Source organism: Pelophylax lessonae (assembly GCF_965119305.1).
Source record: "Pelophylax lessonae genome assembly, chromosome: 2".
Classification (NCBI taxonomy): domain Eukaryota; kingdom Metazoa; phylum Chordata; class Amphibia; order Anura; family Ranidae; genus Pelophylax; species Pelophylax lessonae.
Genome location: NC_138769.1, coordinates 87,014,243 through 87,040,968, shown reverse-complemented (window position 1 = coordinate 87,040,968; position 26,726 = coordinate 87,014,243). Strand labels below are relative to the sequence as shown.

At 42.0% G+C, this 26,726-nt stretch overlaps 1 protein-coding gene across 4 annotated transcripts in view; it reads left to right on the top strand.

Moving 5' to 3' along the window:
• The window catches only part of APP (amyloid beta precursor protein), a 413,913-nt gene that overhangs the window by 264,736 nt on the left and 122,451 nt on the right, over positions 1-26,726 (top strand). For all 4 annotated transcript variants that reach the window (XM_082247698.1, XM_082247697.1, XM_082247700.1 and 1 more), the window contains exon 5: positions 5,048-5,238. In XM_082247698.1, the coding sequence (XP_082103824.1) occupies positions 5,048-5,238 (191 nt within the window). The remainder of the gene's footprint in view (positions 1-5,047; positions 5,239-26,726) is intronic.

Sequence of the window (26,726 nt, the reverse complement as noted above, 5' to 3'; positions counted from 1 at the left end):
CAGGTTGTTGATGCTATGCAGTGTTGCTACCTTGTTCTCTAGATCCAGGATCTGGGCTTCCAGAGAAACAAGTCCCTTACATCTTGCACAGCAATATTCGCCCTTGATTGGTTCATCAAGGAACGCATTCATGCAGCAAGAAGTGCACTGAGTGGCATCCCCAATCCTGCCAGATATTATTACCCTCTACTCTATGGGGAAAAATTAGGATACCTGCTATTCCTTACCTACACTACCTCTATCTCCCCTGGTACTAACCCTAGGGTACTCACCAGTCGCCTACGGTACTCACCAGTCGCCTAATGTCGCTAGGTCCTCTTAGTCGCTAGGGTTATCCACCAGTCATTAAAGGTACTCCCAGTCACACAGTATACCCGGTCCCAGTCGCTACAGTATCTCCCCAGGCACTGAAGTTACTACCAGACACTAACTTACTCCTTAGTCGCTAAGGTTGACACCCAGCCGCTAACGCTACACGTCTTGTCACTAAATATTCCCCTCTGGCTCCCCCCGAGCGGCGGAACAGCTGATCAGTTACTTACTCACATCCCTGCTGCTGCTACTGTTGCTCCCTCCCGGCTCCCTTGTGCGGTTTCCCCCGCACATGCCACCCGCAGCTCCTCTTCCTCCTCGCACTCAGCTCCCTCGCTGCACGCACAAAACACACACAGCTTCCGGCTTCTCACAGCGCCGCCTCCTGAAAACAGCGCGATCCCTCCTCCTGCTGACTCTGGGGCATTTCTTTGCTCCCCTCAGCTAAACAGCACAAGGAGAAAGGTAAGGTAGGTATATGCATACAGTGCATTGCGAAAGTATTTGGCCCCCTTGAACTTTTCGACCTTTTGCCACATTTCAGGCTTCAAACATAAAGATATAAAACTAATTTTTTTGAAGAATCAACAGCAAGTGGGACACAATCATGAAGTGGAACGAAATTTATTGGATACTTCAAACTTTTTTAACAAATAAAAAACGGAAAAATTGGGCATGCATAATTATTCAGCCCCCTTAAGTTAATACTTTGTAGCGCCACCTTTTGCTGCGATTACAGCTTGGGGGTTGTCTCTATCAGTTTTGCAAATCGAGAGACTGAAATTTTTGCCCATTTCTCCTTGCAAAACAGCTCGAGCTCAGTGAGGTTGGATGGAGAGCGTTTGTGAACAGCAGTTTTCAGTTCTTTCCACAGATTCTCGATTGGATTCAGGTCTGGGCTTTGACTTCGCCATTCTAACACCTGGATATGTTTATTTGTGAACCATTCCATTGTAGATTTTGCTTTATGTTTTGGATCATTGTCTTGTTGGAAGACAAATCTCCGCCCCAGTCTCGGGTCTTTTGCAGACTCCATCAGGTTTTCTTCCAGAATGGTCCTATATTTGGCTCCATCCATCTTCCCTTCAATTTTAACCATCTTCCCTGTCCCTGCTGAAGCAGGCCCAAACCATGATGCTGCCACCACCATGTTTGACAGTGGGGATGTTGTGTTCAGGGTGATGAGCTGTTGCTTTTACGCCAAACATAACGTTTTGCATTGTTGCCAAAAAGTTTGATTTTGGTTTCATCTGACCATAGCACCTTCTTCCACATGTTTGGTGTGTCTCCCAGGTGGCTTGTGGCAAACTTTAAACGACACTTTTTATGCATATCTTTAAGAAATGGCTTTCTTCTTTCCACTCTTCCATAAAGGGCAGATTTGTGTAGTATACGACTTATTGTTGTCCTATGGACAGAGTCTCCCACCTCAGCTGTAGATCTCTGCAGTTCATCCAGAGTGATCATGGGCCTCTTGGCTGCATCTCTGATCAGTCTTCTCCTTGTATGAGCTGAAAGTTTAGAGGGACGGCCAGGTCTTCGTAGATTTGCAGTGGTCTGATACTCCTTCCATTTTAATATTTTCGCTTGCACAGTGCTCCTTGCGATGTTTAAAGCATGGGAAATCTTTTTGTATCCAAATCCGGCTTTAAACTTCTCCACAACAGTATCTCGGACCTGCCTGGTGTGTTCCTTGTTCTTCATGATGCTCTCTGCGCTTTAAACGGACCTCTGAGACTATCAGAGAGCAGGTGCATTTATACAGAGACTTGATTACACACAGGTGGATTCTATTTATCATCATTAGTAATTTAGGTCAACATTGGATCATTTAGAGACCCTCACTGAACTTCTGGAGAGAGTTTGTTGCACTGAAAGTATAGGGGCTGAATAATTTTGCACGCCCAATTTTTCAGTTTTTTATTTGTTAACAAAGTTTGAAATATCCAATAAATTTCGTTCCACTTCATGATTGTTTCCCACTTGTTGATTCTTCACAAAAAATTACAGTTTTATATCTTTATGTTTGAAGCCTGAAATGTGGCAAAAGGTCACAAACTTCAAGGGGGTCGATCGCAAGACACTGTATGTGGACATCCACCTTACCAAAGCAAACCTGTTTCTTTTTTCCTACATGTGCAAAGCAAAAATTCACTTTAAAGTGTCACTAGTCTTGAAGAAATCCATACAGGAGGCAGGTTTTTCAGTGTGTGGAGTTTGCCACATCTAACAGTATCCTTGTCAAGCCTGTGTTTACTGCCCTTGAACAGGGCAGTCCTGGAGGCACACAGTGTAGACCTTGAACACTTTCAAAATACAGCAACACTCATAGTTGGAAGGTCTAAGTGCATTGCTTGCCTCTCTTAATCTCTATGTTCACAGTGTTATATTTATTACTTTAAGACAGTTGCTCTTAGCATCAAAATGCAGAAATTGCTGAAGAGAGGTCAAACCTTGCCAACAAACATTGTGGTTGACACTAATTTGAATAATTTTAAACAGCCAGATTATATTACGATTGCCTAACTGTGACTTGAATTGTGAAACACTCTGCATTGATGGCCATAAATCTCACAGACTTCAGGCCGCAGTCTTTTTCCCTGACTTCGCTTCCAAACGTATGTGTCACCTTTGCATTAAAAAGCTAGTTCTGTTTTCTCTATAAGAAAGAAAACCATTGCAATCATAGTAATTGTGTCTGAAAATCTGTTTTAACATGCACTTATAACTTCGAAAGCCTCAGAGCAATCAAACCTATTGCATCACTTCCAATGATTGTCTCAAACCTGTGGTATGGTTGGGTGGATTTCAGGATCCAGGTCACAACTGCATCTGCAAAAGTAACAGCACATGTCTGTCTTGTTGGGCCTTTTTTGTTAATGTGAAATCACATTCTATGCTGGCATCGAAGCAAAATAATAATGGTGCTTCTGGCAATATCCAAGTCCCAGCACACTGCTGAAGACCTGCTCCTAAAATAAACCAGCTCCTCTTTGACATGTTTCACCATTGGCTTGGAGGGGGAGATGGTTTATTTGGATGAAATCAGTGACTTAACTTAGAGAGCTGTGACTTATTGTATATTATATAATAAAGTGACTTGGAAGTATACAGGTTGGTGGTCCATTCTTACCTACTATATGTATTTTAGTAAGATGTACCTCACTGATGTTACAGGTTAGAGAGTAGACTATAAAGTGATAATTGCAAAACATATCAGTGAGCTTCACTTATTTTGACATGTATTCATTAAAACGTATAAATACACATTGTAGCTACTAAAGTGCAAAGGGTGCCCATACAGTAATAAAGACTGTACCTCCATCAGAACACATTTCAGAAAGAAGTTTTGCCATACTGCACATGAATGATTATGAGGATGGGGTGATGACTTCAAGATGTTGAGGCTTTATATCAAAAGAAAATGTGCTGGCCTTTGTATTGTAGTCATTCCTGGCCAGCAGTGGGGGTCATGGTAGAAAGACTTCACTGGATGGTTGGCTAGGGACAGACGAGCAGCCCCCCTACACTGTTCTATGGCACTTCTACGACCTTCACCATGTTCAATCAGTTTATAAAATTCATTGAGGGTTATTGAACTGTTCAAGCACCTTTTCAACACAGTGGAACCCTTGAAATAACTTTGCGGTCTCAGGGAACCCCTGTTAAGTTTCTACATCTACAGTTCCTAAAACATTAGTGTGATGGTCAGTGGGAAGAATGTTCCTTACATTTGTGGTGATTGGGAAGAATTGCTCCCCTACAAATATCTAAAAAGATCAATGGTGTCAGTGGGAATCTGAGAGGCTGAAACTGCTTATTGCTCAAGGAACCCCTAGCAACCCCTGGAGAAACCCTAATGATCATTATAACCCTGCTTGAAAAACCCCAGTTTAGAGGCTTATGTGACCATAGGTATATTTTGAAAAAAATGTACAATTTTCTATAAGTGAATGTATGAGGAAAAGCAGAGTGAATTGGCATCAGTAGGAATAACCAAAAGTCCTTGGTTTTTAATGCATCCTGTATCTTGTTACGGCTTCATTTAGAATACACTATATAACAAAATGCAGTTTTGGCACTTTTGTGTTGGTCAAAACTGGATGATATAATCTAGGAATGGATGGATGGAGACGATTAATCTTGGGAAAATGGAAATATGCTGGCCGAGTAGCATTACTGATGTGGGCTTGGAAAGATAGTATTTTGTAGAGGATCACACCCAAACTCTTTAACTGAGGGGGAGGGAAAGACTGTGGAGTTATTAATCTTAAATTAAAAACTGTTAAGCTTCGTCAGGGTAGTTTGTGTGCCAATGAGGGTAACCTCGGTTTTATCATTGTTTTATTTGTTAAAGTTAGAAGAAAGGCAGGATTTAATTTCCTGTAAACATTTGGTGAGGGATTTTGGTGGAAAGCTGTTAGTAGGTTTTGTAGACAGGTAGAGATAGGTGTCACCCGCATAGCAATGGAAGTGGATTTACGAAATATGAGACCAAGAGTCTAGAATGACTTCTTTTCTTTGGGATTGTAAGGTCACTATGGAAATCCAATCCTTTACGTTCTAAAGCAACAAACTATTTAGTATACAAAGGTGGGCATAGTTCTTCGTCTGGTTGTATGCAATTGGCTGAGATTCTCGGTCTTGGATTTCAGTGTTTCTGAAAGTAAGTTTGAAATCATATGAGCTATGGGGACAATGTATTATGACACGGCGTTGTTTTTGTGTTTTCCAGTCCTGCAGTGAGCGAGGCATGAGTCTCCATGACTACGGCATGCTCCTGCCCTGTGGCATCGACAAATTCCGTGGAGTGGAGTTTGTGTGCTGTCCTGCTGCTGATGAGATTGACAACTTCGACTCTGCTGATGCCGAGGATGACTCTGACGTGTGGTGGGGTGGTGCTGATGCTGACTATGCAGACAGAAGGTGAGTGTTACCCAAACCAGCTCATTGTATCTGCTATACCTACAGTATATTATAATATAATTATGTAATAAATTGGGGCTCAGGACAAAATAACAATTTCACAACCAAGCACAGTAACGCCTTCTAGAAATGGGAGGCCTTGTTGCAAAAAAAAAAAAAAAAATGCGAGGCCTCTTCGTGTCTCACCTTTATCGAACATAGAGGTATTTATTCTTCACTTTAGAATAGCTGGCAGAGGCATGCAAATAATTCATTTATGCCCCTTGGGATTTATCGCACTGATATAATATTATAAAAACATTTATTCCAAACTGCATACAACTGTTTCAGGTTTGTTGGCCATCATCAGTGTAGTGTATAAAAATCATGGCTCATATGGCATAGGGTTTGGAAACAGGACAGTGTAGCCAGACATAAGATGACCATTTGCTGTATCAGAGCACAGTAGAACCTTTCTAAAACAAAGCATATGCATATATTGTCTTCATCACATATAATTTTAGTGCTGCAAGTCATTCCTGTTTGCCTCTGAGCTAACCTCACCTTAAAATATATTACATTTAGCATATATTACATTTTTTTTTTGAATGGTCAAAAGCTCTGTCTGCTTTTTATTTCTTTTTGCCACAGTTGAGAACTTTTTCCCTCCACTTTGTCTCTGTAGCCACAACTCCCAGGATAATTTATGCACGGCTTTACATATATAATGTACATTCACAACTGTCCCTGCCCTCAAGGAGCTTACAATCTAAGGCCCCTAACTAACATTCATACATACAAGGGCCAATTTAGACAGGATCTATCCAATTACCCTACCAGCATGTTTTTGGATTGTGGAAGGAAACTTGAGTACCCATAGGAAACTCACACCGGCACAGAGAGGAACATGCAAAACATGCAAACTCCAGGCAGGTAGTGTAGTGGTTGGGATTCGAACTGACAACCCTTAGCACTGCTAGGCGGAAGTGCTTACCATTACACCACTGTACTGTCCGTTATCACAGTGTAAATGGGAAGTGCCAGTTATTAGCATTCCTCTCCTCACGCTGACAGCCTATAAGCGGCTTTCCTCAGTGGGGGATATGCACACACATAATCAGTGCAAGGATTATCAGTGCAGCCCCATCATTGATGTCTGCCAGTGCCCACCAGTGCTGCATATCGCTGCCATTTATCTCTGCTGTCTGTCAGTGCTGCCTCATCAGTGCCTGTCAGTGCTGCTTTATCAGTGTAACCTATCAGCTCACATCAGTGAAGGAGAAAAATTACTTAGTTCCCAAATGTTATAACAGAAACTAAGAAAACCTTTTTTTTTTTTTTTTTTACAAATATTTCGTCTCTTTCATCTGTTTAGCAAAAAAAAAAAACCCAGTGGTGATTAAATACCACCAAAAGTAAGCTCTGTCTGTCTTATAATAAAAATTTTGTTTGGGTACAGTGTTGCATGACCGCGCAATTGTCATTCAAAATGCCACAGCGCTGAAAATTGGCCTGGGCAGGAAGGGGGTGAAAGTGCCCAGTATTGAAGTGGTTAAATACTTATCAATATACTGTTTAAGACCCCCCCATTGGGAAAGGCACAATGACTGGCGTGTCTGGGTAATAACTATGAACAGGAAAATTCCAGGTACCATGCAAGTGAACAAGGAAAATGACTTGAACTGGGTACTTCAAATACCTGTTTAAATGATTTGAGCTCCTTCAGCTAAATATGCAGTCTGTGTGAGCTGTGTTACTGACAATTCTTTCAGCCAGGCTTGTGATTCATATCTCCGATGCACTGCACAGCCAAGCAGATGGCACCACTATTTTCTGCTTCAGCTTTGAAGCTTCCTGTGTCACCTATGTCATTGGCCTATGAATGAACATCATCACACTGTTAATTCCTTGTCCAAAAAGCAGATGATATATGAAGCTGAAAAACATAATTATGGGACATGGTCTGGGCAGGGTGTGTGAATCACAAGAGCAACTGAAAAGAATTGGACATATTTTGGCAAATACAGTTTGCGGGTAGCTTAGCATTAGCAGTGTGGTAAAGCAGAGCTCAAGACAAAAATGAGTTTGAAAAGCCTAATAAAAGATAAACCAGCCTTTGCTGCAATATTCCACTTAAGGCTGGGTTCACGCATTCCTCGCATTCAATTCGCATGACAGGCAAGTGTGACCGGCTCTCAATGGATCCGGTTCACACAGGTCCAGGGTGGCTGCGGTCCGCATTCCAAAAGGGTCCTGTACATCTTTGGGTCTGGTTCAGGTGCGAATTCAGGCAAAAATTCGGACCTGATTCGCACCTGAATCGGTGAACAGGGTCGCACCGGACCCCAGGCACAAACCCGCAGCCATAGGCACCATGCACACAGGACGTTTTTGCAGCTGCTGTTAGGAGCAGTTTTTTTTTTTTTGCAGCTGCAAAATGCCCATCCATGTTATTCTATGCCTCATGCACACAGAGCTTTTATGAGCTCCAAGTGGCATAGGCTTTTAATAGCTGCAAAAAAACCCAGGACCAGTGCGTTCTGGAGCTGCAGCGTCAAGCTGCAAAAACGTCTGACGCTGCTAAAGACTGAATAACTTTGCTTAAACAGCATTAAGCCACGTCATACGTTTTTTTTTTTTTTTTATTCAAAATCAATGGTTCCCTATGAGAGCTTATTGATTTGAAAGGAAGGTGCATCTTGCGACTTGCGCTCTGAGAATCTTGAGGGGGAACTCCACGCCAAAATGGGGAAAAAACGGCATGGGGTCCCCCCCAAAATCCATACCAAACCCTTATCCGAACATGGAGCCCGATAGGCCAGGAAAGGGGAGGGGACGAGCAGTGGCCCCACCCTCCCTGAACCATACCACGCCACAGGCCCTCAACATGGGAGGGTTGGGTGCCCCCCATGTTGATGAGGACAAGGGCCTCTTCCCGACAACCCTGGCCAGTGGAACCATTGATTTTGAATGGAGGCAGAAAAAAACGCTGCTAAAAGCGACTTGGCCAAACGTGCAATAACGCCACTGGAAAAAGCTACAAAAGGCATGTTTTTACAGCTGCTTTTTCCTGCCGTTAGAAGTGGCTCTGCAGCTCGTTTTTTCTGACGCCCTGTGTGCATGGGGCCATATATGTGTGAACCAGGCCCAAATTCAGAAATTTTCTCGGCAGTACTTTTTTGCCATTAGATGTCTTCAGTCTCATAGCCACATCATTCAACCCACCTCCTCTAAGCTCATGTCACCCTGGACCCACCCCAATCCTGTGGCTGGAGAGTGGAAAGAGAAGCAGCATGGTAAAAAGCTCATCTCTGTCACTCTGCTCTCTCCTCCTATCGGCATGCTTCTTGTCAGCACATGAATGGTTTGGCTCTTTGTGCTGCTTCTTCTTCTCACACTCCAGCTCTGCTGTTCAGGGATTTCAAGAGGCTGATTCCAGGTCACATTCATGTATTTATTCTGCTTTTATCTAAAAAAAAAAATACATATGATTACAGCGCTGCATTCATTTGTGTTTATTATTTTTAATTCAGTTTAGTTCTGCTTTAAGCTTTCTGCCTGGAGTTCTGCTTAAGGAAAAATATAATAATGTAATAAATGACCACATTGGTAATTTAAGTATCCACCATATTGAAAGCCAAGTTATACTTTAAAGTTGGTACATGCCTTGGGTGGACAGTGCTTCACCTCTGATTACAGATTGTACAAGGACACTTCTGTAGATGTAGCCTTTTTATTATTCCAAGATAATGAGTTATTTCAGAATCGTCTAGTTTTGAGCAATGCTTTGTTCTTAAAGGAAGCAGTGATGATGTGTCCATGCGCTCAGGCAGCCATGCAGAATAATTGCTAGTGCTCCAAGCACAGACAACTTGGAATTGAATTACTTCATGCTTTGAGAATAATTTCAATTAGTCTGGGATAATAGGACCTTGTCTAGGATAATATATATTCCACCAAACTAACGGGTTATATGGGGATAGGCTTTGCTGCACTATTTAGTCTGCTAGGTAAGTATGCAACCAATAAAATGCCATGGAGGTAAGTGGTGTAGATGTTCTTAGTTCTAGCAGTAATTAAAGTGATTGTAAAGTCTTATTTTTTTATTTTTTTCAAATAACATACATATTATACTTACCTGCTCTGTGCAATTGGTTTTGTACAATGTACAATTGGTTTTGTACCCTCTTCTTGGGTCCCTCTTCTCTGCTCCTGGCCCCTCCCTCCTGTTGAGTGCCCCCACAGCAAGCAGTTTCCTATGGGGGCACCCGAGCCAAGCTGCAACTCTGTGTGTCTATTCAGACACAGAGCTGCGGTTCGACCCAACCCCCTCTCTCTCTCCTGATTGGCTAACTGACTTTGACAGCAGCGGGAGCCAATGGCGTCCCTGTTGTGTCTCAGCTAATCTGGAGGGAGAGTCCCGGACGGCCGAGGGAATCATGGACATCGCTGGACAGAGATGAGGCTCGGTTAAGTATTAGTGGGTGCTGGGGAGGCTGCTACACACAGAAGGTTTTTTATCTTAAAGTGGAGTTCCACCCTATTTTTATACTTACCTCCATCTTCTCGCTCCGGGTCACCTGAAAAAGAAATGGATAATCGCATATATTTTTTTTTTTTACTTACCTCGTAGCGAAGAAAATATACTTACCTTACTTCCTTCTTCCTCCTTCCTCGGCCGCGGCCCGTCGTCACTTCCTGGCTCTGCAATGATTCCTGGGAGCTGAACGTCATAGCTCCCAGGAATCATTGCGCCTGCACCGGCCCCGACGTCAGTTCCCGGTCGCGCGCATCATCCCCTTCTAAACAGCTTCTGGGCATGCCCAGAAGCTGTAGAGGGATGACGCGCGCGACCCGGAAGTGACGTCGGGGCCGGCGCAGAGCATCGTGGGACCAAAGAAGGCGGAAGAAGACGCCGAAGGGGATCTCGCTGGCTTCAAGCTGCCCACATCTGAGATGGCAGCGCTGGACAAGACGTTTGCAAGGTAAGTATTTGTCCTAACAGGTAAGTGCAACCCAGGACAGATCAGAGGCTAGCCATTGTGGAATGCACTAGCCCTGACTGTCCCGGGGGTATTAAAAAAAAAAATAAAAAATCCAGGGTGGAACTCCGCTTTAATGCATAGAATGCATTAAGATAAAAAACCTTCTGTCTTTACAACTCCTTTATAGTATAACTAAAGGTAAAACTTTTTTAGTTTTGGATAGAGATTAGAATACTTTTCCGGGTTTTTTTGCTGTCTGTGTCCCTTTTAACCACTTGCCGACCGCCACATGACTATTTACGGCGGCGGTCAGCCCCTCACAGGCAAAGCGACGTAGGGCTACGTAGTGCTCCCGCTCGGTCACGGATCACCCTCCCCGCATTGGGTCCGCCGGGCACTCATGATCGTCCATTACACCGGAAGAAAGGCAGGCGGCTAATGTAAACAAAGCCGCCTGTCATTCTCCCCTGTGTAAGAATGGAGATGATACGGTTATGCTATGTAGGACCGTTGATCTCTGTTCTTACACATCAAGCCACATCCAATCACAGTAAGAAACACGCCCCTAGGGACACACTTAACCCCTCCCTCTCAAAAAAAGTTAACCCCTTCACTGCTAGTGTCATTTTTACAGTAACAGTGCATATGTATATCGCTGATTACTGTAGTAATGTCACCGGTAACCCCAAAAGTGTCAAAAATGTCAGTCAAGGGTCCGACCTGTCCGCCGCAATGTTGCAGTCCCGCAAAAAAAATTGCAGATCGCCGCCATTACTCGTTAAAAAAAAAAAAAAAAAAAATGACAAAAATCTTTCCCTTAGTAAACGCAATAACTTTTGCGCAAACCAATCAAAATACGCTTTTTGCGATTTTTTTATTTTTTTTTTTTACCAAACATGTAGCATAAAACAAATTGGCCTAAAATGTTAAAAAATTTTGATTTTTACATTTTTTTTGGGGGGGAATTTCATATAAAAATATGTGAAAAATATTGTAATTTTTGCAAAATTGACGCTCCTGTTTTGTTTATAGCGCATGATCAAAAAATCGCACAGGTGATCAAATACCACCAAAAGAAAGCTCTGTTTGTGGGAAAAAAAAGGACGTCAAATTTGTTTAGGTACAGTGTCGCACGACCACGCAATTGTCCGTTAAATTCACGCAGTGCCGAATCGCAAAATAGGCCCTGGTCAGGAAGGGGGTAAAATCTTCTGGGGCTTAAGTGGTTAAGGAGATTCACCCTCTCTATTTGTCCTGCTTACCATTACCATAAATAGTGAAAGTAAAAGAAAATCCCAAATTTTGGGTTGTACCCAGAAAGTAATAGGTTGGAAATCTTCCAATGGGGACTGTGACCTGGGGGTCCCCAAGGAATTCCCTTAATTTTCAGGGATTTCCTCTCACCTCCTGTTTGGCTATGGGACAGGAAATGAAGGGAAATCTCTGCAATGAGACTCAGATGGTGGAAAAAAAAAAATTGACGACAGGGCTATAACCCTCTGTTAGGCTCTCCAAAATAAAAACAAAAAGTTTTGCCTATGGTTCTACTCGAAGGTGTTAGCAGGTAATTCATTAAACCTGTTTTTTTGACCATTCAGAGCCAGCAACAGGCTTGCTTTAACCCTCCCATCATCCCTAGCAGTATGTAGCTTTTCTTTGCTTCTCTGCAAGTCTGTTCAGTAGTGGGAGTGGAAGGAAATACTCTGTGCTTTGGGGTGAGAAGAAGTGACTTATCCATATGACAGCACTGGGCCAATCAGAGTGGTCACAGGGTAATTCATTGCCAAGTAAAAAATGTAACCAGAGATTTTTAGCTTACTTGGGGCTTTGCTTTTACTTCCGATGACAGAATGGGCCAATGGGGGTATAATGATTTGCGAATCTCAATCAGGCTCAAAATAGATTTCCGCTCCTGGGTCTAATTGGGTAATTTTAGTGCATGCACGAGACGAGGAGATCACACTGACGCACGTTGTTCAGGTAAATGATACTTCCTGGTTTATTTCTATTGTGCAGCGAGTTAACCACTTAAGCCCCGGAGGATTTGGCTGCTAAAGGACCAGGGTTTTTTTTGCGATTTTTTTACTGCGTAACTTTAACGGACAATTGCGCGGTCGTGCGACGCTGTACCTAAACGAATTTGACGTCCTTTTTTTCCCACAAACAGAGCTTTCTTTTGGTGGTATTTGATCACCTGTGCGATTTTTTGATCACGCGCTATAAACAAAAAAAGAGCGTAAATTTTGCAAAAATAACAATATTTTTCACATTTTTTTATATGAAATTCCCCAAAAAAAAATGTAAAAATCAAAATTTTTTAACATTTTTCGGCCAATTTGTTTTATGCTACCTATGTTTGGTAAAAAAAATCGCAAAAAGCGTATTTTGATTGGTTTGCGCAAAAGTTATTGCGTTTACTAACAAAGGGAAAGATTTTTGTCATTTTTGGTGTTTTTTTTTTTTAACGCGTAATGGCGGCGATCTGCGATTTTTTTTCGGTACTGCGACATTGCGGCGGACAGATCGGACCCTTGACTGACATTTTTGACACTTTTGGGGGTACCAGTGACATTACTGCAGTAATCAGTGCTATACATATGCACTGTTACTGCAAAAATGACACTGGCAGGGAAGGGGTTAACTTTATTGGACAGGGAGGGGTTAAGTGTGTCCTAGGGGCGTGATTCTAACTGTGCAGGGACATTGCTATTGGTGTAAAAGCAAAGATCAACCGTTCTACATAGTAGAACGGACAGATCTTCACTTTTACACAGGGAGAACTGACAGGCAGCTTGTTTACACAAGCCGCTCTGTCTTTATCCCTTCACAGGAGCGATCGTAGTGTGACTGGCAGGCATCGAGTCCGCCGGTCACACGCACTGACTTGTCTGTGAACGAGCCGCGGCGGGCGCGCGCCCGCCCGCAATAGGCTCGCAAGTCAGTGACAGGCGAGTGACGTACCGATACGTCACTCTGCCTGGCCGGGGCTGACCGCCGCAGTATATAGTCGTGCGGCGGTCGGCAACCGGTTAAATAGTTAGTAGGCGGTGTCAAATGTTAGTACGTCATAAGCATAATGTTAGCGTAATACTGATTATTTGCAGCTTTCTGATTAGTCATGTCCATTATAACAGTGGTCCTCAACTCCGGTCCTCAGGGCCCACTAACAGGCCAGATTTTAAGTATTACCTTGGGGAGATGCAGACTAGAGTACTGCAATCACTGAGAAGCAAATGATATCACCTGGGATGTATTTCAGTTATCTTGCAAACCGGGCCTGTTAGTGGGCCTTGAGGACCAGGGTTGAGGACCACTGCATTATAAGGTAGTCCCCTTCGAGTTTATGAATGTTTTCTTCTCTTAAAGGCTCCGTGCCAAAAGCGCCATCTTTCTCACAACATTCCATCTTGGTGGAGGGGGTATCTAGTAACGGCCATTTTGAGTAAGGAGTCAGAAAAAAGATATGTACATGTACAGAGAAACAGACATGGAAAAGTAGACATTTTGCTTAATTCACAAGTGTTCATCACATTCCTTCACAGGGGAAAGGCAGACCAGTAAATACGTCTGTGCCTGTCTACAGTAAAGTGTTGTTGCTTTGCCCTGCATGAGCAATTCACAGATTTAAGGTCTGAGTTCCAGTTTGCTGCCTTCGTGGCATATTTGCAGTCACTGTTAGCCCTGCATTTGCCAGGGTTACCATTCAGGGATATAGGCAAGGAAAGAGCTTTCCCTGTTTATATGCAGGCTCTGACCATGTACAGAGAGAGGCTAGTGAGCTGTCTGCCTGGTTACCGACAGGCCATTCACATCATTTACGCTAGGTCCAGCCTGGTGGGGATCTGTGGCAGTTTTCCATAATGAAAAGTCCCGCAATCTCTTTGGTAATTAGGTGCAGGACCTGCAATTCTGTTGTTCTATGATAAATTGGTGCAGGTTGCACAGATAGATCTAAATCGGGTTTATCCGCTTTGTCAGTGTAGCGCATACCACTTGTGTCATTATAATGGAGCACGAACCTTTTGTCCCCCCCCCCCCCCCCCCCCCAATATGAACACATGCATTGCCCAAGCAAGATAAAACAAAGGTTCATTCAGTGGTGCCTTACTACATTTTACCATTATGTAGTAACTACAGTGTCATTAATTTTAAATCTTACCCTGTAACCCTAATACCCTATTACAGTAGCAGGAAACACCCACACAGCAGTGCACCACCGTTTATTGTGGTGCACTGCATGAATGTGATACTAAATGCACACTGTTTAATTTACATTGCCCCTTCTTTTTTTTTCCGTATGTGGATGATGGCACTGTAATTATTTAAATTGAATCTCTCCATTGGCTGCCACACACCCAATTCAGTATACCATTAATAACTTGCAAAGCCATCCACAACTCTGCCCCCAGCTACATCACTAACCTAATCTCAAAATACCGTCCAAATCGTCCAATTCGTTCCTCCCAAGACCTCCTGCTGTCCTTCTTTCCCTTGTCACCTCCTCCCATGCTCACCTCCCGGAGTTCTCCCAAGCCTTCCCCATCCTTCGGAAATCCCTACCCCAATTTTTCCAACTATCTCTTACTCTATCCACTTTTATAGGATCCCTTAAATGTTTTCTATTAAGAGAAGTCTTTCCTGCCCCCACCTAACAACTGTACTTTTATTTTCTCCGTCAGCTCATCGCCCACAGTTAATGCCTTTTTTTTACCAGCTGCCCATCCCTTTTAGATTATAAGCTCCAATGAGCATTGCTCTCTGATTCCTCCTGTATTGAATTGTATTGTTACTGTACTGTCTGCCCTCACATTGTAAAGCGCTGAGCAAACTGTTGGCGCTATATGAATCCTGTATAAAAATGAGAGAGGTGAAGCCTCCATCAATCTACATGTAGCATCCCACCCCCATTGTGTTTAGCAGGTTAGTGGTTTTGAACGAGGAGGGAGGGAGTGGATTGCCATTTAGCACTATGTATGCACCCACATGTGTGACTGTGTAGTGACACGGGCTGCTCAGATGTGATAGGGAGGAAATGCTCAGGATAGAAACTCACTGAACACTGAGCATGCCCAGAGCTCCCACCTCAGCTGGATCAACCAGGTTTCTAGCAGAATACAGAAAACAAAAATTTCATAAGTGACTGAGTATGAACAGCATGTAATAAACCATTTTTGACAGTTTTTTATGATGTGAGCTTAGTGACATTTTAAGAAAAAAAGGTAGGGTATGTTTTTCTGTGCATTTAGGGTTAAAGTGTCTAGTAAAAGAAGCCACAATGGGCTCATGAGCTCGTCTCTGTCACTCTGCTCTCTCCTCCTCTTAGCATGTTCCTTTTTAGCACATATGCCATTGTGTACCTACACTGCATGCGTAATAGAATGGTGTACTAATGATTACAGAGCTGCACTCATTTGTGTCTTTTATATCTGCTAAAATTATTCAGTATTTGCGTAATAGCTCTAACACTTTTTAATATAAAAATAACAAGGTAAAAGATGAAGTTCTTTAATTGATTCTGTATGTTTTCTGCTACCTTTCTAGTGCTGCTTTTTCCATCCTCCAGCAGCCCCAGGATGAAATATTTGCTAATCACTAAGGCTTGTAATGGACCGTTCAAGTGAATGAGCTTTTGATTTGCCTCGCGGCTTACCGATAATTAGTGAGCAGGTTGCGCAATGACGAAGCACATGACTGTCAGCCCTCCAGCTGCACGTCGGCGCACAATTCATTGCAGGTGCTGCGTGGATGCCTGTACTGCAGTCCCTCCGAGCCAGCCACACCAAACATCAATCGGCACAGCTTGTTTTATTGCTCTTCAGTGTTGCATTGAGGTGATGGCCGCAGTAAAGAGTTTTTTTTTTTTTTTTTCTTTTTCTTTTTTCCTTAGCGCACTTGAAGGACAAATTGGTTTCCACTTTGCTGGTATTTCCACTGGTGGATCTGTGAGTGACCTTTGAAAGGAAATGACTTGATGCAGATGTGTCATAAATCCAGCAGGGTGACACTGATGACATTTTAGATGAGTTGGGAAAGTATATTTAAAATCTAAATGCACAAGGCGAGACGCGGCAGCCGTGGCAGGTGATAGCATCAATCTCGCTACCGCGCACTGCGGTTGTCTTCCACCCTGTTTAGCAGACCGTTTGCGGCTACTTTTCTAACAAGGGAACGCCCGAAGACTGACAGGCAGATAATCTAGTTGGTATTAAAAGACAACTCCAGGGAAAAAGTAAAACCAATAATTGAACTGGCAGTATTGCCTATAAAATGTTACCTGTTTTGCTTCCTGAAAAAAAAAAAAAAAAAAAAAGGTTCACTCGTCTTATATTAAAAGAAAACTATGGGGTATGTTTATTTTTATATATATATATATATATATATATATATATATATATATATATATATATAAATTTTTTTATTTAGTTTTTTTTTTTATTTCAGAGCTAAAAATTAACATTTTTCAATATGAAATATTACATATTATAAGTATTGCATATTTACCATCTTCGTCCAGCGGGTGGAGCTTTAAGCAATGCAACTTTTACTGCAATACTTTCATGCAGAGAAAGGTCCCCTACATCTTTTCATAATCATAAGTATCCAGGGTGGATAAAAATCGATGATTTAAAAATAAAAAATAATTTTAATCATATTTTTTTTAGATTTAAATCAGTTTTTTGATTTTTGTCAAATTGTATTTATTAAAATGCTTTTGAAGTAAAAATCTACCTAAAGATAGTTTTCTGTTGAAGATACATTAATAATTTAATTTATTCAGTATGAAGTGGACCTTAGTCATGGCTGCATATTCTGCAATATTTACATTGTTGGTAAAAGCATTCAATGAATCCAAGCTCTGAAAGCTGAGATAACATGCACTGCATTGATGCATTCACACGATTTCACACCAACTACCAGCAAGAATGAGTCCTTATATTTAAAGAACACTTGTCATTTCAGATCCATCATGGCAGCCCCTGTTAGCAGGCATCCACTCACCTGCTGCCGCCACGTCCCTCACCTTGTTTTGTCACTGCCACATCATTAACCGTTCCATTAAAGTGAATGGGTCTATCGTGAGTCAACAGCGGGTCCGGGGAGGAGCGGCTGTGGGACAGATATGACAGTTGCTCTTAAAAAAATTATGATTTAAATCGAGCCTTTTTACAAGCGATTTAAATCAAATCTGCCCTGTAAATATCCTTTTCTTTTTTTTTTTTTTTTTTTTTTTTTATTTGCCTGTGGCCCTTAACATTTGGATTTCTCTTCTATGTAAAAATGATGTAGCAGCCAATGCTCTCTTGTTGTCCTAGGATACTCACATCATGCATCTCCGGAGGCTTTAGATCAGAAATTCAAAATGCACTTGCTCCACTGTGCAAGGCTGCCTCTTTTCCTGGTTCCTGCAGCCGACCGACCCTTCATGGTGTTCTGCGACACATGCACCCCATCAAGGGACCAGCTGCAAGTACCAGAAAAAGACAGCTGGCTCCCAGTGACATCCCAGCGTGAGATTACAGGGTGGGACCAGTTGATGGCAGCAGAGAGGCAGGGTCACTACAGGACTCCACTGGAATCACTGGGTGTGAGTGTGCTTATTGAGCAAACCAGGTAAGGGGGAATTCAAAAAAATAACAAATTCGGGGATAAGTTTCCTCTTTAACATTATATAAAAGGGAAAGCTAGATAGGATTTTTAAGCAAGTTAAAAAATGAGCAGCATTTTTTATGTTCAATTTAATTTTATTAGAAACCTTTTTCATTCCAAAACCAAAGACTAAAACAAGTAAACTAACAGTTTAGTATTCATTTTCCACTCAAATACAGGAAAAAACCACAGGTGGGAAATCGGGCACAATCAGATGAATGACAAAACAAAGAATTTGCAATATAAATCCTGTATAACCACTGAAAGATGATATTGAAAACCCTTTCCCCTTCTCCACCATATAAAGAAGATTTAGGCTCCATGTACACGGGACTAGGGATGATCGAACGGTTCGGGTCCACCATCGGTTCGGCCGAACATTGGGTGTTCGAGGTTCGGCCGAATTTAGAACTTTTTGCCCAAAAAGTTCGGAATTCGGCAACCAGAACCGCCCAAAATGCAATGCTTCAGGAAATGGGCTTTAAAAGCCCGTGATTGGACCAGAACCATTAGCAAAAGCCAATTGAGGGGGCAGGAGAATGCTAGGAATGTGATTGGAGTGACTAGGGGGTCCCTAGACCAATCATTAGTGAATACGCCCCCCAGTATATAAGATCGCCCCCGCCATATTCCCAGCATTGTTATACTGGACATGGAAGAGAGTGGAAGCAGTTCTGTTAATTTTACTTCAAAAGTGTCATTTAGCTATTTTTAGTGTGAGGAAAGGGATATCTAGTGTAGTTAGAGTGCTCCTTTACACTTAAGTTAGCTTCAAAAATTTAGTTTCTGTAGGGAAAGTGTTAAGTGTCAGGGGACCGTAGTGTAGTGTAGGGTTAACTGACAGTGACTGCTATGGCAGGGTGACAAAACCCTTCCATAGCAGGGTGACCGCTATAGAGAAATGATCATTTCTCTGAGTTGCTTCGGGACAGGTATGTGGCTTCTCACCAGCCAAGCATTTTTTATGCTGCAGGGGCTGCCACTGCCAGTGTTTTTTTGAGGACATGTTTGATGTCAGACATGACATCTGAATATGTGTATAGGGGGAATATATAGACATATATGTCTGAATATATACCCCTAGACATATATAGGTGTGATAGTAGCAGAAATAAATGCTTGCGCTAATGAAATCATTTACAGTAATATATTTCTGCTACTATCACACCTATATATGTCTAGGGGTATATATTCAGACATATATGCCTATATATACCCCCTATACACATGTTCAGATGTTTTGCCTGCCTCAAAAGAACCTCAAAAAATGCCAAAAAAACGCTAGCGTCAAAAAAAAAAAAATGCCCAGGTGTGTTTTTGCTGGCATTTTTTGGGGGGTTTTGGAGGCAGGCAAAACATCAGAACTTGTGCACAGTACCACTATACACAAGTTCAGATGTTTTTCCTGACTGCAAAGAACCCAAAAAAATGCCTGCTATTAAACCGGCAAGGTGTTACAGCAGAGAAGCCATATTCCTGTGCTCAAAGTTTTCTAATACAAACAATCTTTTTTTTATGGTTCTGGACATGCTACAGAGCTGAAACTTCACAGGTACACCTTTTAGACCCCCCAGACACAAAATCACACAAAAAAAAGTTCTTAAAAATTGTCATTTTTGATAAAAAAGCCAATGATTGAAAAATTATAAAAAAAAAATAAAAAAAATAAAAAGAGATTTTTTGATTTTTACTTTGGATTTAGTATCTGGGGGGTCTAAAAAGTGTACATGTGAAGTTTCAGCTCTGTAGCATGTCCAGAACCCCCCAAAAATTAGCATTTTCTTATAATTTTTATTAGAACAGGTATACGGCTTCTCTACGGCGCTTTTTCTTGCATTTATCGGGCATTTTTGGAGGCATGACTTTTTTTGGATTTAGTGTCTGGGGGGTCTAAAAAGTGTACCTGTGAAGTTTCAGCTCTGTAGCATGTCCAGAACCAGAAAAAAGATCATTTTTCAGTAGAGCAGGGATGGTGGGACCCCTCTTTTACACTTATATGATCTTTTTTTGGGGTTCTGGACATGCTACAGAGCTGAAACTTCACGGGTACACCTTTTAGACCCCCCAGACACAAAATCACACAAAAAAGTTCTTAAAAATTGTCATTTTTGATAAAAAAGCCAATGATTGAAAAATTATAAAAAAAAAAAAAGAGATTTTTTTATTTTTACTTTGGATTTCAGATCTGGGGGGTCTAAAAAGTGTACATGTGAAGTTTCAGCTCTGTAGCATGTCCAGAACCATAAAAAAAAAGATCGTTTGTATTAGAAAACTTTAAGCACAGGAGTATGGCTTCTCTGCTGTAACACCTTGCCGGTTTAATAGAAGGCATTTTTTTGGGTTCTTTGCAGTCAGGAAAAACATCTGAACTTGTGTATAGTGGTACTGTGCACAAGTTCTGATGTTTTGCCTGCCTCCAAAACCCCCCAAAAAATGCCAGCAAAAACACACCTGGGCATTTTTTTTTTTTTTGACGCTAGCGTTTTTTTGGCATTTTTTGGGGTTCTTTTGAGGCAGGCAAAACATCTGAACTTGTGTATAGTGGTACTGTGCACAAGTTCTGATGTTTTGCCTGCCTCCAAAACCCCCCAAAAAATGCCAGCAAAAACACACCTGGGCATTTTTTTTTTTGACGCTAGCGTTTTTTTGGCATTTTTTGGGGTTCTTTTGAGGCAGGCAAAACATCTGAACATGTGTATAGGGGGTATATATAGGCATATATGTCTGAATATATACCCCTAGACATATATAGGTGTGATAGTAGCAGAAATATATTACTGTAAATGATTTCATTAGCGCAAGCATTTATTTCTGCTACTATCACACCTATATATGTCTAGGGGTATATATTCAGACATATATGTCTATATATCCCCCCTATACACATGTTCAGATGTTTTGCCTGCCTCAAAAGAACCCCAAAAATCCATCTGAAATCCAAAGTAAAAATAAAAAAATCTTTTTTTTTTTTTTTTTTTTTTTATAATTTTTCAATCATTGGCTTTTTTATCAAAAATGAAAATTTTTAAGAACTTTTTTTTGTGTGATTTTGTGTCTGGGGGGTCTAAAAGGTGTACCTGTGAAGTTTCAGCTCTGTAGCATGTCCAGAACCAGAAAAAAAGATCATATAGGTGTTAAAGTTAAAGGAGGCTCCCGAACCACATCCCTGTTCTACTGAAAAATTATCTCTTTTTTTCATGGTTCTGGACATGCTACAGAGCTGAAACTTCACATGCACACCTTTTAGACCCCCCAGATACTAAATCCAAATCTCTTTTTTTTTTTTTTAATTTTTCAATAATTGGCTTTTTTATCAAAAATGACAATTTTTAAGAACTTTTTTTTGTGTGATTAATAGTTAATGGGGCATGACCCAGAACCCTAGGCACTTTTTAGGGGCATTTATTGGGTTTTGGGGCTTCAAAATGGTGTTTTTTGATTACCGAAGTTCGGGTCCCATTGATTTCAATGGGGTTCTGAAATCCGAACCGAACTTTCGTGAAGTTCGGGTGTTCTGGTCGAACCGAACTTTTCAAAAGTTCGATCATCCCTACACGGGACGTTGTAAATGGCCGTTTAGGAGCAGTTGGGCGTTTTTTTCAGAAGCCCCTGAACCCATCTACATTTTATCTTATCTGTCCATGTACACTGGGTCGTTTACAGTCATTTGCAGGCAGCTGAGTTCAGGGACGTTTTTTGGAACGCAATTATTTGCGTTCGAACGTGTGTTTCACGGCGTTTCAAATGCAGAAACGCGGCCGAACGTGACCAAACGTGATGAACCTACGTTCAGCTACGTTATAAGTTTTTTTTTCTTCCATTCAAAAACAATGGTTCCCTATGGTTCCCTATTGATTTGAATGGAAGTCGCACCGCAAGTCAGATCAGGATGAACCGACTTGCGGCGCGACTTGCACTGTGAGAATCTTGAGGGGGGGAACTCCACGCCAAAAATGGGGAAAAAACCGTGGGGGTCCCCCCCAGGTTCCAAACCAGGCCCTTCGAGTCTGGTATGGAACGGCGTGGGGTCCCCCCCCAAAATCCATACCAGACCCTTATCCGAGCATGCAGACCGGTAGGGCAGGAAGGGGGAGGGGACGAGCAAGCGTCATGTGGTCTGGTATGATCCAGGGGGGGTGGGGCCGCTCCCTCGTCCCCTCCCCCTTCCTGCCCTACCGGGCTGCATGCTCGGATAAGGGTCTGGTATGGATTTTGCAGGGGATCCCATGCCGTTTTTTCGGCGTGGGGCTACCCTCAAATTCCATACCAGACCCGAAGGGCCTGGTTTGGAACCTGGGGGGGACCCCCACGCAGTTTTTTCCCATTTTTGGCGGGGAGTTCCCCCTCAAGATTCTCACAGCGCGACTTGCGGTGCGACTTCCATTCAAATCAATAGGCTCCCATAGGGAACCATTGATTTTGAATTGATTTTGAATGGAGGCAGAAAAAACGTTGCTAAAAGCAACGTGGCCAAACGTGCAATAACGCAAATGGAAAAAGCTACTGAAAGCACGCTTAACAGCTGCTTTTTCCTGGCGTCAGAACTAGCTTTGCAGCACGTTTTTTCTAACGTCCCGTATACATGGAGCCTTAAAGGGAGAACTGGATTACCCCAGCCTCCTATGCTAGATAATCATAGCAATGCAGACTTGGAACAAAAAATAACTAAGGAAAAGAGCAAAAAAAAAAAAAAAGAGGGCATTTTTTTCTCCCATTGGGCGTAGTCCAGCCCCCCCCCCCCCTAAAGTCTTAATGACAGTAAACTGGCCCTTTGTTTAGAAAGTTTGGAGACCCCCTATGCCAGACCAGTGCTTTCCAACCTCCGTTCTCAAGTAAATCCAACCCAACATGCCATGATTCAGGGATTTCCCTAAGATAAAACCAATCTACCAAAAACACAGCCATTGAGTGGTATTTAAAGGTAAGTTAAATCCTGAAAAAATGACTGGTTGATGGTCCTGAAAAAATGACTGGTTGATATTGTTTTTTGAATTCTCTTGTTGAATTCAAATTGGTTACGGAACCCACCTGCATCAGTCTGCAAACGCAACCTTAGTTTTAGGTGGACAGAGCCGGTGTATATGTCATGCACAGTACATCTGGCTCCTATATAAAAGTACAGAAAAGTTGCACTAGGATAATCTTGTATATCAAACAATCATAAATATAATTCATAAATAGAATAATCACTAAACTCCAGCTGCTGACACATATATGCAGGAATACAAGCACAAAAACATTAGTATCAAGAAGTGGTAACACATAAAGTCCAAAGTCTCCTATGATCAGAATCTGAACGTAGAAGCAAATGCGAGGGTTAATTGGGTAGAAATCTAAGATGAGCCACCACCAACACCGCACACACTGCCTCTTACCCCAAGATATAGTTAAAATAGCATGATAATCTCCTTAGCAATGGATAACTCAGACTCCGTACATTCCTCAAGTTCCCCCTTAGATGAGAAGAATCCTCTTCACAGTATCCAGAGGTTCATAAGGTCCGTAAATATAAAAAAGGAGGGGCACTCATGGGGTAGTACGTTCAATTAATTCATTTTTAAACTTTTAAACTCAAATGTTAAACTCACATTTCCACAAAGATAAAATTTTGGTTGTATCCAGGAAAACGATTTTTTCCAACCCAAAAGATGGCCGCTCCTATATGTGATGCATTTTTTATTCTGAGTACATGGGAAGTGTACATTCTATAGGTTGGGTTTTACTGCTTGTTCACTCTGAATTGCTTATCACTAAATAGTATTCATCGCCTGTCTAGTTCCATTATGCCTGTACGGGATTTTAAAGCATCTTTTGTGGCTGACATACAAAGATGCAGAAGCGGGATGAGAGCTTTAAGCATCCAAAGCCTCTGAATTGGAAAATTCCAAAGCAAGCCAATCTTTATTTTTTTTTTTTTTTTTTTAAGGGCACCACAGTCTCTTTATGGCCTTGTATGTCCAAGCTTCATCGTGTACAAGAACAGTATTTATAGCAAGCTTTTATAAGGCATTTTTGAAACTTTAGGCCTCATTCACACTTGAGCATGTTGTAGCTTTCAGCTCAAAAGGGCTCAACAAGCAAAAAACTATTGTGTTTTTTTTTTTTAATTTATTATTTTCAAAAAAGAAGAGAACATACAGATACATTTCATATAGTAAAAACTTCAAATTTCCCGTATTATAGATTTCTCCCTTCACTTTATTTTTCCCCCTATTAGCCCCCCGCCCTTATCTGTTGGTTTACTTTCTCTTTCTTCTCCACTCCATTTGGTGTATTCTCTTGTCTTAAACTCTCTCCAAATTTCCCATATATCACCCCACTCCTCAGCCTCATCTTCCTCCCAGTCATTCAGATATTCTAAAGTGGGGTACACACTAGCGGAAAATCTGCCGAAAATTCCCGTCCGAGGTAAAATCGTCCGATTTTCGCCTAGTGTGTACACAACTTTCAGCAGCCGATGCCGACATTTTCAACGAAAAAAACGGAGGGACAAACACCAAAATTTTTTTCGTCCGTCCCCAGACGACCGATTTTCGTTTAATGTGTATGCAGTACGTCCGTGAAAAATCGGATACGAAAGACCGCGCATGATCTGAAGTTGCTGACAACCCGGAAGTCTAGGAACAAAGGTGCCAAAAAAAAGAAAAATTGGACGAGAAATTTTGTGAACATTTATGCACTGTCAACTAAAAACGGTTATGAACGCTGAGAAGACAGAGAAAAATCTGAGGCTATTTCGTCCGATTTTCGTCAAGTGTGTACGGCCCTTAATGTTCTTATTCTCTCAACTCTTTATACCCAGTCCCCCGTTGTCGGGGCCTCTTCCTTTTGCCAGAATAACAGGATTAGTCATTTTGCTGCGTTCATCAGATGGGGTATTAATGTTGTTTTATATTGCCTAGCGGAATTTTTGATACCGTGGAATAGGCAATACCAAGGATCTTCTGGAATTTCTATTTTCATAATTTTTTTAATTAGGCCCAGGATTTCCTTCCAGTACTTTTTAATTTTTGGGCAGTCCCACCATAAATGCGCCATTGTGCCTGTATCTAAGCAACCCCTCCAACAATTTTTTGATTTTTCTTTTTGATATGTACTTAGTCGGGGGTAATGTACTATCTTGCAATGCATTTGTAATTCATTTCAGCTGTGTTTGTATCTACTGTGGAACTGTGTATTAATTTTAGGCTTTTTCCCAAGTGAAAATCTCTATTTCGTGTACCTAAGTCCCTCTCCCATTTGTCGATGAATGGCGGGACCGCCGGTCCTGTCAAGTCCACCAGGATTCTATATATGTTTGATATTTTGTTTTCATATTTCTCTGAGGAGCAGATCCGCTCAAAAGGGAGCAGATCTTCTCCCTGTCTCAGCGGTCTTGGCAGAGAAGTCACAAAGTGCTTCAACTGGCAATATCGCCATTCATTGAGTCTATTGTTTTCAGTAGCCCTTGTTCACATCGGAGCATTCGGTCACTTGTAGAAAAATGCCTTTCGCTCAAAGTACATGAGCTACTTTCTCAGGTAGAATTTTCTTTCCCAATAGACTTCCATGGAAACGCCTGAAAAGAGCAACATGAGTTTTTTTAGAGCATTTTTATAGTTGTTTTGTTGCACATTTTCTGCTCAAGCAGCAGCTCTCCGCCCCTTTTTTGGCAAAACACTCCATACTTTTTAGTTAAAAAAAAGCCTGACAAAAGCTGCAAAAAACATGCAATTTTGCTCCAAAAAGTGCTTGGGAAAAAAAAGAGCGATTTTGCATGTCACATAGGGCTAGCCTATTCACTTGCATGGGCTCCCCTATGAGCGGTTATCAGCCGAAAAGAAGATCCTGCTACTTTTAGGGCAACAAGCTTCATGCAACTTTTAAGGGTGCAGTTTGCTGCTCACAATCGCAGCAGAATTTTATTGTGTGTGGGGTGCCATTAAAGAATCGCACGTTCTGCAGAGGATTGGGATTCTGACCATGATTCCAAAATTGCTTGATGTGAACAGGGCCTAAAGGAGGAAGGAGGAAACATGGGGCTTTCAAATCCCCTGAATGCTGCTCCGGCTGTGTAGCTAGTGAAAGCTAATCACCCACAGAGGTAAGTGCAGCCAGGGGGTGCGTGTAGGGTGTTCACCTTTTCATTTTATAAGAAATGGTCAAATTACACTTAAAATACATCCTTGAATCAGATTTTCATTTTTAAATCAGATTTTGTCACCTCTAGTTTAGTTTAGGAATCCTCCTTTGCAAGACAGTGCTGTGTTGTGTGGCAGAGCTGTGTAAATCTCAGAACAGGATGAACAGTAATACATTTATTTTGGCAAGTAAAAACAGCTCTATTCTATGTAGCGCAGGCAGGAGCTTCAAGTAACTGGGATCCCCCACCCTGCACAGCCAGGCACACCAAATCTTCACAGGCACTTCAGAGTCAGTGAACAGTCTGTGACTTTGTTTTTGTGGTTTTATTCAGGATAAGAATTTGGATAGGGATGGGAGGTTATGGGATGCCCACTTGACTTTAACAACTTAAGGGGCAACTCCCTATAGTCTCTATATACAGCTCCATTTCTTCCTCCTGTAGACACTTGCTTGCAGAACCCAACTGGATCACCGTGAATATCTGATAGTTACTCGGTCAGACTAAAAGCACTAGCCCATTACAGGCAGGAACCCGAGGCCCCTCGGTTGTGGAGCAAAAGATTATTATCCAACTTGTACTCTTCCTTCTGTGGCTTCTAAACTCAGCACAACCTCTTCAGACACCGCCAACCCACTTGGCTGCAGCTGCTTCTTTCACAAGCCCTCCAGGCTAACCTCTCCACCACAGTCCTCCAGACTGACACTCTCCAGCCCACCTGGCTTACTCTCAGGATATCTCCCGGACATGCAGAC